Below are 12,976 nucleotides of genomic sequence, written 5' to 3'. Positions count from 1 at the left end.
AGAAATAACCGACACAACAGAAATAAAAAATATTGTAAGAAAATATTATGAAGAACTATATGCCAAAATATTAAACAACCTAGGTGAAATGGACAAATTACTTGAAACATATAATCTTCCAAAAATCAATCTGGATGAATCAAAAAACCTAAACAGACCAATTACAACAAAAGAGATTAAAACTGCTATCTAAAAGCTCCCAGCCCTGGCCGGTTGGCTCAGCGGTAGAGCGTCGGCCTAGCGTGCGGAGGACCCGGGTTCGATTCCCGGCCAGGGCACATAGGAGAAGCACCCATTTGCTTCTCCACCCCTCCCCTGCGCCTTCCTTTCTGTCTCTCTCTTCCCCTCCCGCAGCTGAGGCTCCATTGGAGCAAAGATGGCCCGGGCGCTGGGGTTGGCTCTGTGGCCTCTGCCTCAGGCGCTAGAGTGGCTCTGGTTGCAATATGGCGACGCCCAGGATGGGCAGAGCATCGCCCCCTGGTGGGCGTGCCGGGTGGATCCCGGTCGGGCGCATGCGGGAGTCTGTCTGTCTCTCCCTGTTTCCAGCTTCAGAAAAGTGCAAAAAAAAAAAAATAAAAATAAATAAATAAATAAATAAAAAAAAAAATAAATAAAAGCTCCCAAAAAACAAAACTGGGCCCAATGGCTTCACATGTAAATTACACCAAATATTGAAAGAAGAACTAACTCCTATCTTTCTTAAGCTATTTCAAAAATTCAGAGGAAGGAACACTTCCAAGTTTTTTTTATGAGTTAAGCATAATTCTGTTTACAAAACCAGGCAAAGACAACACAAAGAAAGAAAATTATAGGCCAATAACTCTGATGAATTTAGATGCTAAAATTTTCAACAAAATATTAGCAAACCGGATCCAGCAATACTGAAAAAAATCATACATCATGATCAAGTGGGATTTATTCTGAGGAGGCAAGGATGGTACAACATTCTTAAATCAATTAGTGTGATTCACCACATAAAAGAAAATGAAGGAGAAAAACCACATGATAATCTCAACAAATGCAGAAAATGCATTTGATAAAATCCAGCACTGATTTATGATCAAAACTCTTAGCAAAGTGAAAATACAGGAAACATACCTCAAGATGACAAACCCACAGTCAACATTATAATTAATGGACAAAAATTAAAAGCAATTCCCATAAAACAGGAACAAGGCAGGGGTGCCCCCTTTCACCACTCTTATTCAACACAGTACTGGAAGTCTTAGCTACAGCAATCAGACAAGAAGAAATAGAAAGCATCCAAATTGGAAAAGAAGAAGTAACACTATCATTATTAGCAGATGATATGATACTGTATATAGAAAACCCTAAAGTCTTTGTCAAAAAACAACTGGACCTAATAAATGAATTCAGCAATGTGGCAGGATATAAAATTAATAAATAGAAATTGGAGGTATTTTTATACACAAACAATGAACTGTCAGAAAGAGAAATTAAGGAAATAATCACCTTCACTATATTAACCAAAAAATTAAGTACCTAGGAGTAAATTTAACCGAGGACGTTAAACACTTGTACTTGGAAAATTATGAACATTGATAAAAGAAATCAAGGAAGACACAAAGAAGTGGCCGTTTATGTCAAAAATATAATAAAAGTCACTTAACTAGACAAAAAGTCCATTTCTTTAACATTACAGTTTCTTCATTTCTGTCTTCTCTTTTTAAAAATTTTATAAAATTTGCCTGACCTGTGGTGGCACAGTGGATAAAGCAGTAACCTGAAATAATGAAGTCAACAATTCATAACCCAAGGCTTGCCTGGTCAAGACACATACAAGATGCAACTACAAAAAGTTGACACTTCCTGTCTGCCTCCCCCTTCTCTCTCTCTCGCCTCTCTCTAAAATCAATAAAATTCTTTTTATTGATTTAAGAGAGAGAGGAGGGAAGAGTGTTAGAGAGAAACATTGATTTGTTGTTCCACTCATTTTTGCATTTAGTGGTTGATTATTCTTTCTTTTTTCTTTTCTTTTTTTTTAGCTAGAGAGACAGGAAGGGAGAGGGGTTAGAAGCATCAACTCATAGCTGCGGTACCTTAGTTGTTCATTGATTGCTTTCTCATACGTGCTTGACCAGGGGACTCTAGCTGAGTCAGTGACTTCTTGCTCAAACCAGCAACCTTGGGCTTAAACCAGTGACCATGGGGTTACATCCACAACCCCATGCTCAAACTAGCGACCCCTCAGTCAAGCCCGCAACCTTGGGGTTTGGAACCTGGGTCCTCATTGTCCCAGATTGATGCTCTATGCTTTGTGCTACCACCTGGTCAGGCTTCAATGGTTGATTCTTATATGGGCCTTGACTGGACATCAAACCCACAACCTTGGTGTATGGGGACAACTCTCTATCAAATTAAGCAACTTGGCCAGGGCTCTTTCTGTCTTCTTGTTTCAGCATAGCCTTGTCCAGTCTAATGGTACAATGACCATCTTGCCTCTTTTCCTTCTTATTCTTCCACCCTTACACATTTGGCCAGCCTTTCCCTTCCTTAATCATCAGAGTCTGGTCAGCACCAATCTTGGGAACACAGCATCAGGTCTGTGGACCACAGAAAACATTTGGGTCAAGTTAGAGATCACATCTGGTCTTCAGCTGTTTAAATGCTAGACCCATGAAAGCAGAAGGACCTTACTGACCACACCCTCATGAAACCAGACACACTGAAGAGACGGCTGACACAGGGCCTGATACAATGGTCCCTACCCTGGCCCACAACCCCAGCTGCCTTAATCACCATGATTAATCCTTTCTCATGTGCAATGTGGTCAGCAATACCCAGACAGCCCTGTCCTGGAGCGCCGCTCACCTTCCAGACCTTCTTCCTCCTCTTGTGATGACAAGTGTTCTGAATGAGTTATTTCTTATGTGCTTTTATACTTTTATACCATTCCTGCTCATAAACACATCTATAAATATGTGCAATTACTTACACATGGAGGCAGTGTAGCAAATCGCCCCTTATTGCACAATATACTGTTTGCATCTCGCTCCTTTGCTAAATGCAAGCTCTGTCCCTTGTTAGCTGCTAAGAGGAGGGGGCCTGAACCTGGGTCAGTTTCTAAAGGGCAGCACCGTGCCTGTGGCCCCTCACCTCGCTGCCTCCGAGTCCATTCTTCATGCGAGTCCTCAGTGTCCTCCACTGTGGGTCTGGTGGCCTGCCGGCGGTGAACCATGAAAGCGGTCCGAGGGGCTCTGAGGCCTGGGGAGAAACAAAATCGTGGTCCCAAAGTGAAGCGCTTGAAGGAGCAGCCCTGACATAGGCCTGCCAGTGTGCGGCCCGCGGTTCCCCCCCGATTCTAGCGCGGTTCCAGCGCCTCGTCACCTGTGCGCAGCAGCGCGTCCTGGTTCCTCTCCACGTTGGGGCAGCGCGCCTTCTCCGAGTCGCCCATGGCGGCCACCCCTCCCGGGAGAAGTAGGCGCGGAAGTCCCTGAAGACCTCGGTTGCCAGGGGAGACGCAGCCACGTGACCCCGTGAAGCCGCCAGTGGAACCGCCCCTCGCCCTGCTGGGTTTGGTCCAGGTTTGCCCCAGCCCGCTGCCCAGTGCTCAACTGTGGCTAGGCCCACGCCTTGCTCGCCACTCCCTCAGTGCCGCCCCTCGGGCCCACATTCATGTCCATGCTCCAGGCACCCCGCACGCACGCCCAGCCCGACGCACCTGCGCAGGAGACAGCGCTGAGGCTGACTGCTTGGCCCACGGGCGGGCACTGGCGTGCGTGCGGGCTCGCGGTGGGGTGTCCCGAGAGGGGACTTGTGGGGCCAGCCCCACGGACTCAAGGACGGGCCAGGCCGGGGACTCCAACGAAGTCAATGACTTCCATTGCACAAGCCAGCGACTTGGGCTTTAAGGCAGCGACCTTTGAGGTCAACCAGCAACCATGGGGTCATGTTTATGATCCCATGCTCAAGCTGGTGCGTCCACGCTCAAACGGGATGAGCTTATTACATTTTCTTGTTGTTCAAGTGCTCTCTTTGTTGTAAGAGATTAATATTGCAAATTAATATTGATATTCTAGGAAGAAAAGTTCAGGCTTTCCTGTCTTTTCCTTTAAAGATGGAGGAAAAGGAATGTAAAAGTCTCCTGACTTACAAGGACGACTAGGGTCATTTGGTTTTAAAATCTCTGAAAGAATTAAGGTTAACTAAAAAACTTCTCTTTCAATAGGAGGCTGAATTTTCATACCACCTTGCATTGATTGTAGTTCCTCCCTTTCCTGGGATCTTGAGAGTAAAATACCTCTAGGCTAGTGAGGGAAGAGGAACCCTGAAAGATTTGCAAATGTCTTTGATTGTGTTACCTTGAGAGTCTTAATGTTTCTGTGTATCTCCTAGACAAATGTTATACTCTTGTTAATAATTGTGCCATAATGTCATGCTCTCCCCCACCCGTGTGTGATCAAGGGTATATAAGCAGCCCCTGAACTATTATGGGGGACTGCATGATTTGGGCCTCATGCCTCATGTCAGCCATATGTGGCCGGCATATTTAAAATTTTCTCCTTTAATAAAACTCTTCAAAATTTATCTGGACTGGTGTAAAGCCAGCCGCCAGGGCTACCATCACAGCCGCCTGGCTCATGCAGGTTCGCATTGGATTCGGACAGTCGGTAAAGAAACAATGGAGCCAAAAACTGATGGGCTGTCATCTTTAATTCTAGCTTGCACCCAGCGGGCAAGCAAAAATACACACTGGGCTCCAAAACCCACTCACATTCAGTGCTCACAAAGCTACTGACTTATCCGAGTTTCCAGAATCAAAGGTTTCTAGCCCACCAGCCTTACTCTCCTCAGTTCCCCATCTCCTTCCTTATCCCAGATACAAACTCTACACAAACTGGCATCTCACTCAGCACTCCGCCAGTAGCTGCTTCTCCTGGCCTACTCCACGTGGCCTCCTTCTGCTCTCTGCTCTGCTCCCTCTGCTCTCTCATGCTAATCATCCCAGGAACCAAGAGAGCAAGCTCCCAGTCCGTCCCCATTTTATATTGTAGCTTCACAACCTCTAATCCAATATACAAAATAGGGAAGTCTCTGATACAAAGTCACTTCTCTGAGGCATGATTGGATTGTACCGCCCCACATCAAAAAGGGTGGGAAAGGCTTAATCCCAAAACCAAGCCCCAGGCTACAAGGATTCTGCCTGCCCACAGCCTGCCCCCAACATACATTAATATCACCTGGGTGACGGCCTCCACGTGGTCTGTGCCATCTTTAACAAAGTGAGCATAATATATATTATCTGCCCAACAGGCTGCCTGGTGTAAAAGTGGCTGCATGGTGTGTGCTCTGTGTCCTGTTTTAATTATCTGTTGTCAGAGCATGGTCTGCACTGGGTTACCTGATTGCTTTCTTGTATCTCACCCCCCATTAGATCCACACTTTGTCCTGGTGGGGTAGCCTGGGTGCACACACAGCCTTAATTTGTTCATTCTTCACCTTCTTGGGGCTTGGCAGCCCTGTGCACATGCACAGCATTGCCCCCTCTCTCCTCACTGGGCCACAAGGTTTTGCTAGCTTTGTGCTTTCTTTGGGTAGAGCAGCCTGACCAGTGCGAGCAGCAGCACCCCCCAATCTCTGCACTTTCTCTGATCAGGCAGTCCTGTGTGCAGACCATAGCCCATTTGCTGGCTCCCCATTTTCCAGGAGGGGTAATGCCAATAGTGACCCACTATGTCTGCACTTTCTCTGGGTCATATAGTCCTGCAGTTGGTATCAGAGTGTTTGCTAGCTCTGCACTCTTTCTAGGTGGAGGAGCCCCACATGCACATGCACCTCAGTGGGTGAAGTGTTGCCCTGCCATACTTACCTGCTGGGTCGATATCAGTGAAGAGGAGCTCTCTTTACACAAGCTACTCTGCCCTCATAATTCTGTTGTATTTTGCTCCAGGTGTTGTAAAGTATCCATACCTCAGTTCCATGGGTTCATGTAGAGACACCAAGTCCAGATAAATTTTAAGGACTTTTATTAGTGGAGGAGATTTATTAAATATGCCGGCTGTATATGACTAACATGGGGCATTTGCAGACCCAAATCATGTGCACCAGGCCCAGCCCTTGCGGCAGGTTATAAACCTTTCACACACACATGCCAGTTGGCAGGAGGATGGGACACAATTCATTAGTTTGTCTATAGGACTTATAAAAACATTTCTATATATCAAAACTTATAAGGTAACACAATAGCAAAAATGTTGTTCTAAATATTAAAAAAATATTTCTAAATTTTTTAGTGTTCATTTGCCATTTTTTGTTTAGCGATATATACATTAATTATACCTTTTCAGGAGGGGAGGGGTGGTTTCCCTGGTGCTAGGTGATTAATGCCTGCAAATGGCTCATCAGATAGGAAAAGGTTTTCTCAATCTCGCTCTTCCTGCACCTGGCTAGCTATTTACCTGCTTCCTCACAGGTGTGGGGGAAGGGGAGGAAATCCAAATCTCCTTCCCCTCTTTATTTACAATACAATACTATTGGCCATCCTGAGTTGGTGCAAATCATACAAGTATAAAAATTATTTTTACAAAATGTCTCTGTATGCCTAGCCCAAATTATTAAAATGCCCTTTAAGCTTCTTAGTAGAAGGGAGTTTCCTACACAGTATGTTTCTGCAGGCCAGGAAAGTTCCATATTTCCTCCCCCTCCCTTCCTCAAAGGAAGGACAGGACAGAAAATATTTCTGCTAAAATATTAATATTAATTTTGCAGTTTTTTGGTAACTTGCTACACAGGAGGGGTGGCTGGGGGTGTGCTGCAGTGCCCTGTGGGTGGCCATAGAGCCTGGATGGAGCTCCTGTCTTCTATCCACGTGCCCAGGAGATGTAAACAGTGGTGCTCACTGGTCTCTTTGGTCTTGAATTGTTTGTTCCTTCACCTCCTGCAGAGCTCTCATGGTTCCTCAGTGTTTTCTATGCTCTCTCTCTTTCTCTCTCTCTCTGTCTCTCACTTGCTTGTTAAGCAGAAGCTTTTTAATTGTTTCTCAGTTGTCTTTCAGTAGGAATTGTTCTAAGTAAAGGGAACATTAGATAGGATTTTGGGAGGGTGCAAGCTCAGCGTCCACATGTGCCACCATCTTGGACCCACTGGAGAGTTCTTAAATAAAGTCTGATATTGGCTGCAGCAACAGGCTTCTGCTTTGATATGCTCTTATTCCTCATATTCAAATGTGTATACAATTTTTGAGATATTGGTTTTCCCTCTGATTTCAATTAGTTGTTGGATCCAGGAGGAGGAGTGTATTTTCACCTTGTTTAGCCTTTTTTGTTGTAAAGTACCCAATCCACAATTTCATGGGTTTTCATTGAGACAAGTTGTAAAGCCAGCAGCCAGTCCCATGCAGGTTCGCATTGGATTCGGACAGTTGGTAAAGAAACAAAGGAGCCAAAAACTGGTGGGCCAACATCTTTAATCCTAGCTTGCACCCAGCGGGCAAGTAAAAACACACACTGGGCTCCAAAACCCACTCACATTCAGTGCTCACAAAGCTACTGACTTATCCGAGTTTCCTAGAATCAAAGGTTTCTAGCTCACCAGACTTATTCACCTCTGTTCCCCATCTCCTTCCTTCTCCAGCATCAAACTCTGCACAAACTGGCTTCTCACTCAGCACTCCACCATCTTGGCTGCTTCTCCTGACCTCGTCCACATGGCCTCCTTCTGCTCTCTGCTCTGCTCTCTCCTCTGATAATCTCAGGAACCAAGAGTGCAAGCTCCCGCTCTGCCCCTATTTTATAGTGTAGAAATCCAAACCTTTAATCCAATATACAAAATAGGGAAGTCTCTAATACAAAGTCACTTATCTGGGGCATGATGGGATTGTACCACCCCACATCAAAAAGGGTGGGAAAGGCTTAATCCCAAAACCAAGCCCCAGGCTACAAAGATTCTGCCCGCCACAACATACATTAATATCACCTGGGCAACGGCCTCCACGTGGGCAGTGCCATCTTTAACAAAGTGAGCATAATATATTTTATCTGCCCAACACAAGTCCAGATAAATTTTGAGGAGTTTTATTAAAGGAGGAAATTTATTAAATATGCCAGCCGCATATAGCTTACACAGGCAGCAGTCCCAAATTGTGCGTCTATAACCATGATGGCGAACCTTTTTTTAAAAATACCCACTTTTACAGTGCTGGCCAATCTGGTTCCTCCTGCCCACTAGTGGACATCCCAGATTTTATGGTGGGCCAATCACGGTGCCATTTGGTTGCTCTGCTACCACCCACCACAAAAGCTGGAATGCCCACTAATAGACTGGAGGGACCAGGTTGACCAGCACTGCAAAAGTAGGCAGTTTTTATCAAAAGGTTTGCCATTACAGGTGTATAATATTCTAAAGGCTGGTTATATACCATTAAGTATACATGGGCGTGGAAAAAGCCTGACATCACGGCATAAGCCTATAACCTTTGTTTTCTCCTATACAGGTTTGGAAAAAAGATGAAGGGGGGGTGGAACACAACTCATTAGCAAGTTTATAACATCTGTCTATGGGATTCATAAAAAGATGCTTCTACACATTAAAACTTACAAGGCAACACAATGGTAAAAATGTCACTTTACATATTAAAACACATTCCTATATTTTTTATTGTTCATTTGCTATTCTTTTGTTGAAAGATACGTACATTAACTACACACTTTCAGGAGGAAAGAGGTAGTATCCATGGGGACAAATACCTGTAAATGGCCCATTAATATAAGAAACAGTTTAGTTTAATTTTTCTCTTCCTACCCCTGGCTAGCTATTCACTCACTTTCTTATAGGTGTGGGGGGAGGTCAGAGAATCCAGATCTCTTCCCCTCTCCATTTACAATACAATGCTATTGACCATCCTGGTATGAGGTTAATCACACAAGTACAGAGATCATTTACAAAATCTCTCTACATGCCTAGTCCAAATTAATAGAATGTTTTTTAAGCTTCCTAAAATATTAATATTAATTCTGTAGCTTTTGGTACCTTACAGCAATCCCTACTGATTTTATTTTCTAAGTCAAATCCTTGACTTAATTTACTGGAGCATGAAGCTGTTGTGTAGAAGATATTAACTTATAACATGTAATAGATATTTAACAAACAGCATTAATAGCAATACAGTTCACTAAAGAAAGAAATATTGCTGATTGATTTCCTACAAATTGTACAAACATTTTGCAACTTACATAAAATTAATTGGGTTTTATAACAATTTACTTTTAGTCAGAACTTTTTACCTTTGGTGACAATTAAGTTGACTTTCTTTTTTTTTATATGCTTTTAAATAAGAAAATGTACTTTATAAATAACAGATACACACACACACATAATAAAAGAGAATGTAAAGAAATAAACTGGTTTATAAAGTGTATTTACCTTCAAGGTCAGGTGAAGATGCTGGTGAAGAGGGAGGAGAATTAGCATAACAGTGGCCCTTCCCAAGCAGGAAGGTAATTAGCAATTTCATAGACAGCTGCCCAGTACCATTTTTAACAATAAAAGTGAGCAAATTCAGAAAATACAAAAACTCATTTGCCCAACCATTGTCATTTTCTTCACTGACTTTTGGCTTATTCACCACACTTTCCTCACTTTCACTTAGAGGCCATTTCAACAAAAACTTTTCCATGGAATTTGTTTCTTCCTCCCTTTCAGAACATTTGGCAGGCCATCTAGTGGAGGATGGCTGTAAAGCCAGTGGCCAGGGCCACTATCACAGCAGCCGCCTGGCCCATGCAGGTTCGCACTGGATTCAGACAGTCAGTAAAGAATCAACGGAGCCAAAAACTGGTGGGCCATCATTTTTAATCCTAGTTTGCACCCGGCGGGCAAGTAAAAGCACACACTGGGCTCCAAAAGTCACTCACATTCAGTGCTCACAAAGCTACTGACTTATCCGAGTTTCCTAGAATCAAAGGTTTCTAGCTCACCAGACTTATTCACCTCTGTTCCCCATCTCCTTCCTTCTCCCTGCACAAACTCTGCACTAACTGGCCTCTCACTCAACACTCCACCATCTTGGCTGCTTCTCCTAACCTCCTCCACATGGCCTCTTTCTGCTCTCCTCTCTGCTCTCTTCTCTAATGCTAATCTCAGGAACCAAAAGCTAAGCTGACTTTCTTTTTACCCTAGCTTTACTTTTCCCAAAGTCTGATTAAAAGGAAGTTCTTAGTAAGTTTCTTCATGCATTCACCATACATAAACCAACCAGCTTCAGCTTTGTGGTTGGAATAGGGCATGCCATCTTTCTACCTTAGTAGCAGTGGGAGTGGTCAGGATCACAGTGTGTGGACCCATCCTCATGGGAGTCAGTCCTTGGGTGTTGTACTTGATCTCCTTGTAATTCTGGAAGTTACTATTGGACAGTCTTTTGAGCAGTTTGCTGAGTAACTTGTAAATCCTACAAGTACTTAGGGAAGGGGTGGTTACATTTCTTTTACTATTTGATTCATGCATTTTATTTTTTCTGAACCTTTGGGTACCTGTGGGCACAATGTAACTTCAAATTAGTTTCTAATTAATATTGGGTTCCTTTCCTACTAGCTTTGAGACTGTAGACACAAATGCATGTTCAATACTAGAATGGGCAAGCTAAATGTGGAAAGAACAATATATAGCAATTTCCTAACAATTGTCAATTATTTTATCAAAGTCTATTTTTAAATGTTTACCTGGGAAAATTCTTTTTCTGTTTGTAAGATCTTTTTCTAACTGGTATTGGATAACATATTGGCAATAATGTTTCCAAGACTCTTCTGGTTTAAGGTGGCATCTTTCTATTTATTTAAATTCTATGTCCAGATTTTCAGGCAGACTGGAAAAATATAAAATAAACAATAAAATTAAAATAGGTAATGTTAACAAATACTATAACAATTGTCTTAATACAATAAAGTGATTAAAGCCTATTAGATTTTTTTTTCTGTTGAGTATATTTTGTTTTTTTTGTTTTTTTTTAATAAATTTTTATTAATGTTAATGAGATGACATTAATAATTCAGGGTACATATATTCAAAGAAAACATGTCTAGGTTATCTCCTCATTAAATTATGTTGCATACCCCTCGGCCAGAGTCAGATTGTCCTCTGTCACCCTCTATCTGGTTTTCTCTGTGCCCCTCCTCCTCCCCCTAAATCTCTCCCTCCCTCCCTCCTGCGTCCTCCCTCCCCCCACCCCTGGTAACCACCACACTCTTGTCCATGTCTCTTAGTCTCGTTTTTATGTTCCACCAATGTATGGAATCATGTAGTTCTTGTTTTTTTCTGATTTACTTATTTCACTCTGTATAATGTTATCAAGATCCCACCATTTTGCTATAAATGATCTAATGTCATCATTTCTTATGGCTGAGTAGTATTCCATAGTGTATATGTGCCACATCTTCTTTATCCAATCTTCTATTGAAGGGCTTTTTGGTTGTTTCCATGTCTTGGCCACTGTGAACAGTGCTGCTATGAACATGGGGCTACATGTGTCTTTACGTATCAATGATTCTGAGGTTTTGGGGTATATACCCAGTGGAGGGATTGCTGGGTCATAAGGTAGTTCTATTTGTAGTTTTTTGAGGAACCACCATACTTTCCTCCATAGTGGTTGTACTACTTTACATTCCCACCAACAGTGTATGAGGGTTCCTTTTTCTCCACAGCCTCTCCAACATTTGTTATTACCCGTCTTGTTGATAATAGCTAATCTAACAGGGGTGAGGTGGTATCTCATTGTAGTCTTGATCTGCATTTCTCTAATAACTAATGAAGCTGAGCATCTTTTCATATATCTGTTGGCCATTTATATTTCTTCCTGGGAGAAGTGTACTTAACTTCACACCTTAAGGAACTAGAAAAAGAAGAACAAAGACAACCCAAAACCAGCCGAAGAAAGGAGATAATAAAAAATGGGAAGAGGACATGAATAGATTTTTAAATTTTTATTTTATTTTATTTATTCATTTTAGAGAGGAGAGAGAGGGGGAGAGAGAGGAGAGAGAGAGACAGGGGGGAGGAGCTGGAAGCAGCAACTCCCATATGTGCCTTGACCAGGCAAGCCCAGGGTTTTGAACCAGCAACCTCAGCATTTCCAGGTCGATGCTTTATCCACTGCGCCACCACAGGTCAGGCATGAATAGATTTTTAAACAAAGCAGAGTTCTAACTAATATAACAGGATCCAAAATAAAATTCTTACAGTCACAAATGTTATTAACACCTTAACGTAATTTCACTAAATCTATGTTGACACCATTGCTGCTTTATATTATTTACAAATAAACCTAATTTCTATTTTAGTCTGAGAAATGTCCTAAAGAGCATGAGTCATAGATATTCAGGAAAAGTCTACAAGGCACTGGAACTGAGGTGCTTGAGGGCCCTTTTCTGTCTATATAATCTCTTGGAAAAGACAAAAGCAGGGTTATTAGCTGGATCAAATCAGGAAAAACAGGTTTTTGTGTCTCCTTTAGGATTCCAGAGTCTCTTTGCTGCTGAATAACTCATTACATTAGCATTCAAAAGAAATTTCAAACATAGAGCATGATAAAATAGCTTTGCAGGACTCCCAGGATGACTCCTTTTCTTATATTACTTAATATTGAACAATATTGTTGCAAAATGAAAATAAACTAATCATTACATAAAAGACATTATTAATAATTTCTAATATTTAAACTAAGATTTTAATATCACAAGGCTATAAAACAGCAAATAAAAAATTTATAAAAGGCCTTTAAAATAACACATACTTTTTTTTCAGAGATAGAGAGAGAGGGATAGATAGGGACAGACAGGAATGGAGAGAAATGAGAAGCATCAATCATTAGTTTTTCATTGCAACACTTTAGTTGTTTATTAATTTGATTGCTTTCTCATATGTGCCTTGACCACGGGCCTTCAGCAGACTGAGTAACCCCTTGCTCAAGCCAGCAACCTAGGGTCCAAGCTGGCGATTTTTGCTCAAACAAGATGAGCCTGCACTG

The 12,976-nt window shown here is 42.3% G+C and overlaps 1 protein-coding gene across 3 annotated transcripts in view; it reads right to left on the bottom strand.

Moving 5' to 3' along the window:
* LOC136306132 (histone-lysine N-methyltransferase PRDM9-like) overlaps positions 1-12,976 on the bottom strand; it is a 99,761-nt gene that overhangs the window by 47,473 nt on the left and 39,312 nt on the right. Inside the window, exons 1-2 of one of the 3 annotated variants that reach the window (XM_066250529.1) lie at positions 3,349-3,579; positions 3,118-3,225 (exon numbers count right to left, since the gene is read on the bottom strand). The exons of 1 other annotated variant lie outside the window; for it this stretch is intronic. In XM_066250529.1, coding sequence (XP_066106626.1) covers positions 3,118-3,137 — 20 coding nt within the window. In that variant the 5' untranslated portion in view covers positions 3,138-3,225; positions 3,349-3,579. Of the gene's footprint in view, positions 1-3,117; positions 3,226-3,348; positions 3,580-12,976 lie in introns of those variants that run through there. One more of the 3 variants, XM_066243279.1, reaches the window with a different exon arrangement.

The sequence above is a fragment of the Saccopteryx bilineata genome, chromosome 1, assembly GCF_036850765.1.
Source record: "Saccopteryx bilineata isolate mSacBil1 chromosome 1, mSacBil1_pri_phased_curated, whole genome shotgun sequence".
Classification (NCBI taxonomy): domain Eukaryota; kingdom Metazoa; phylum Chordata; class Mammalia; order Chiroptera; family Emballonuridae; genus Saccopteryx; species Saccopteryx bilineata.
Note: the sequence above shows the minus strand (reverse complement) of the source record. Positions and strands in the feature narration are given on the sequence as shown.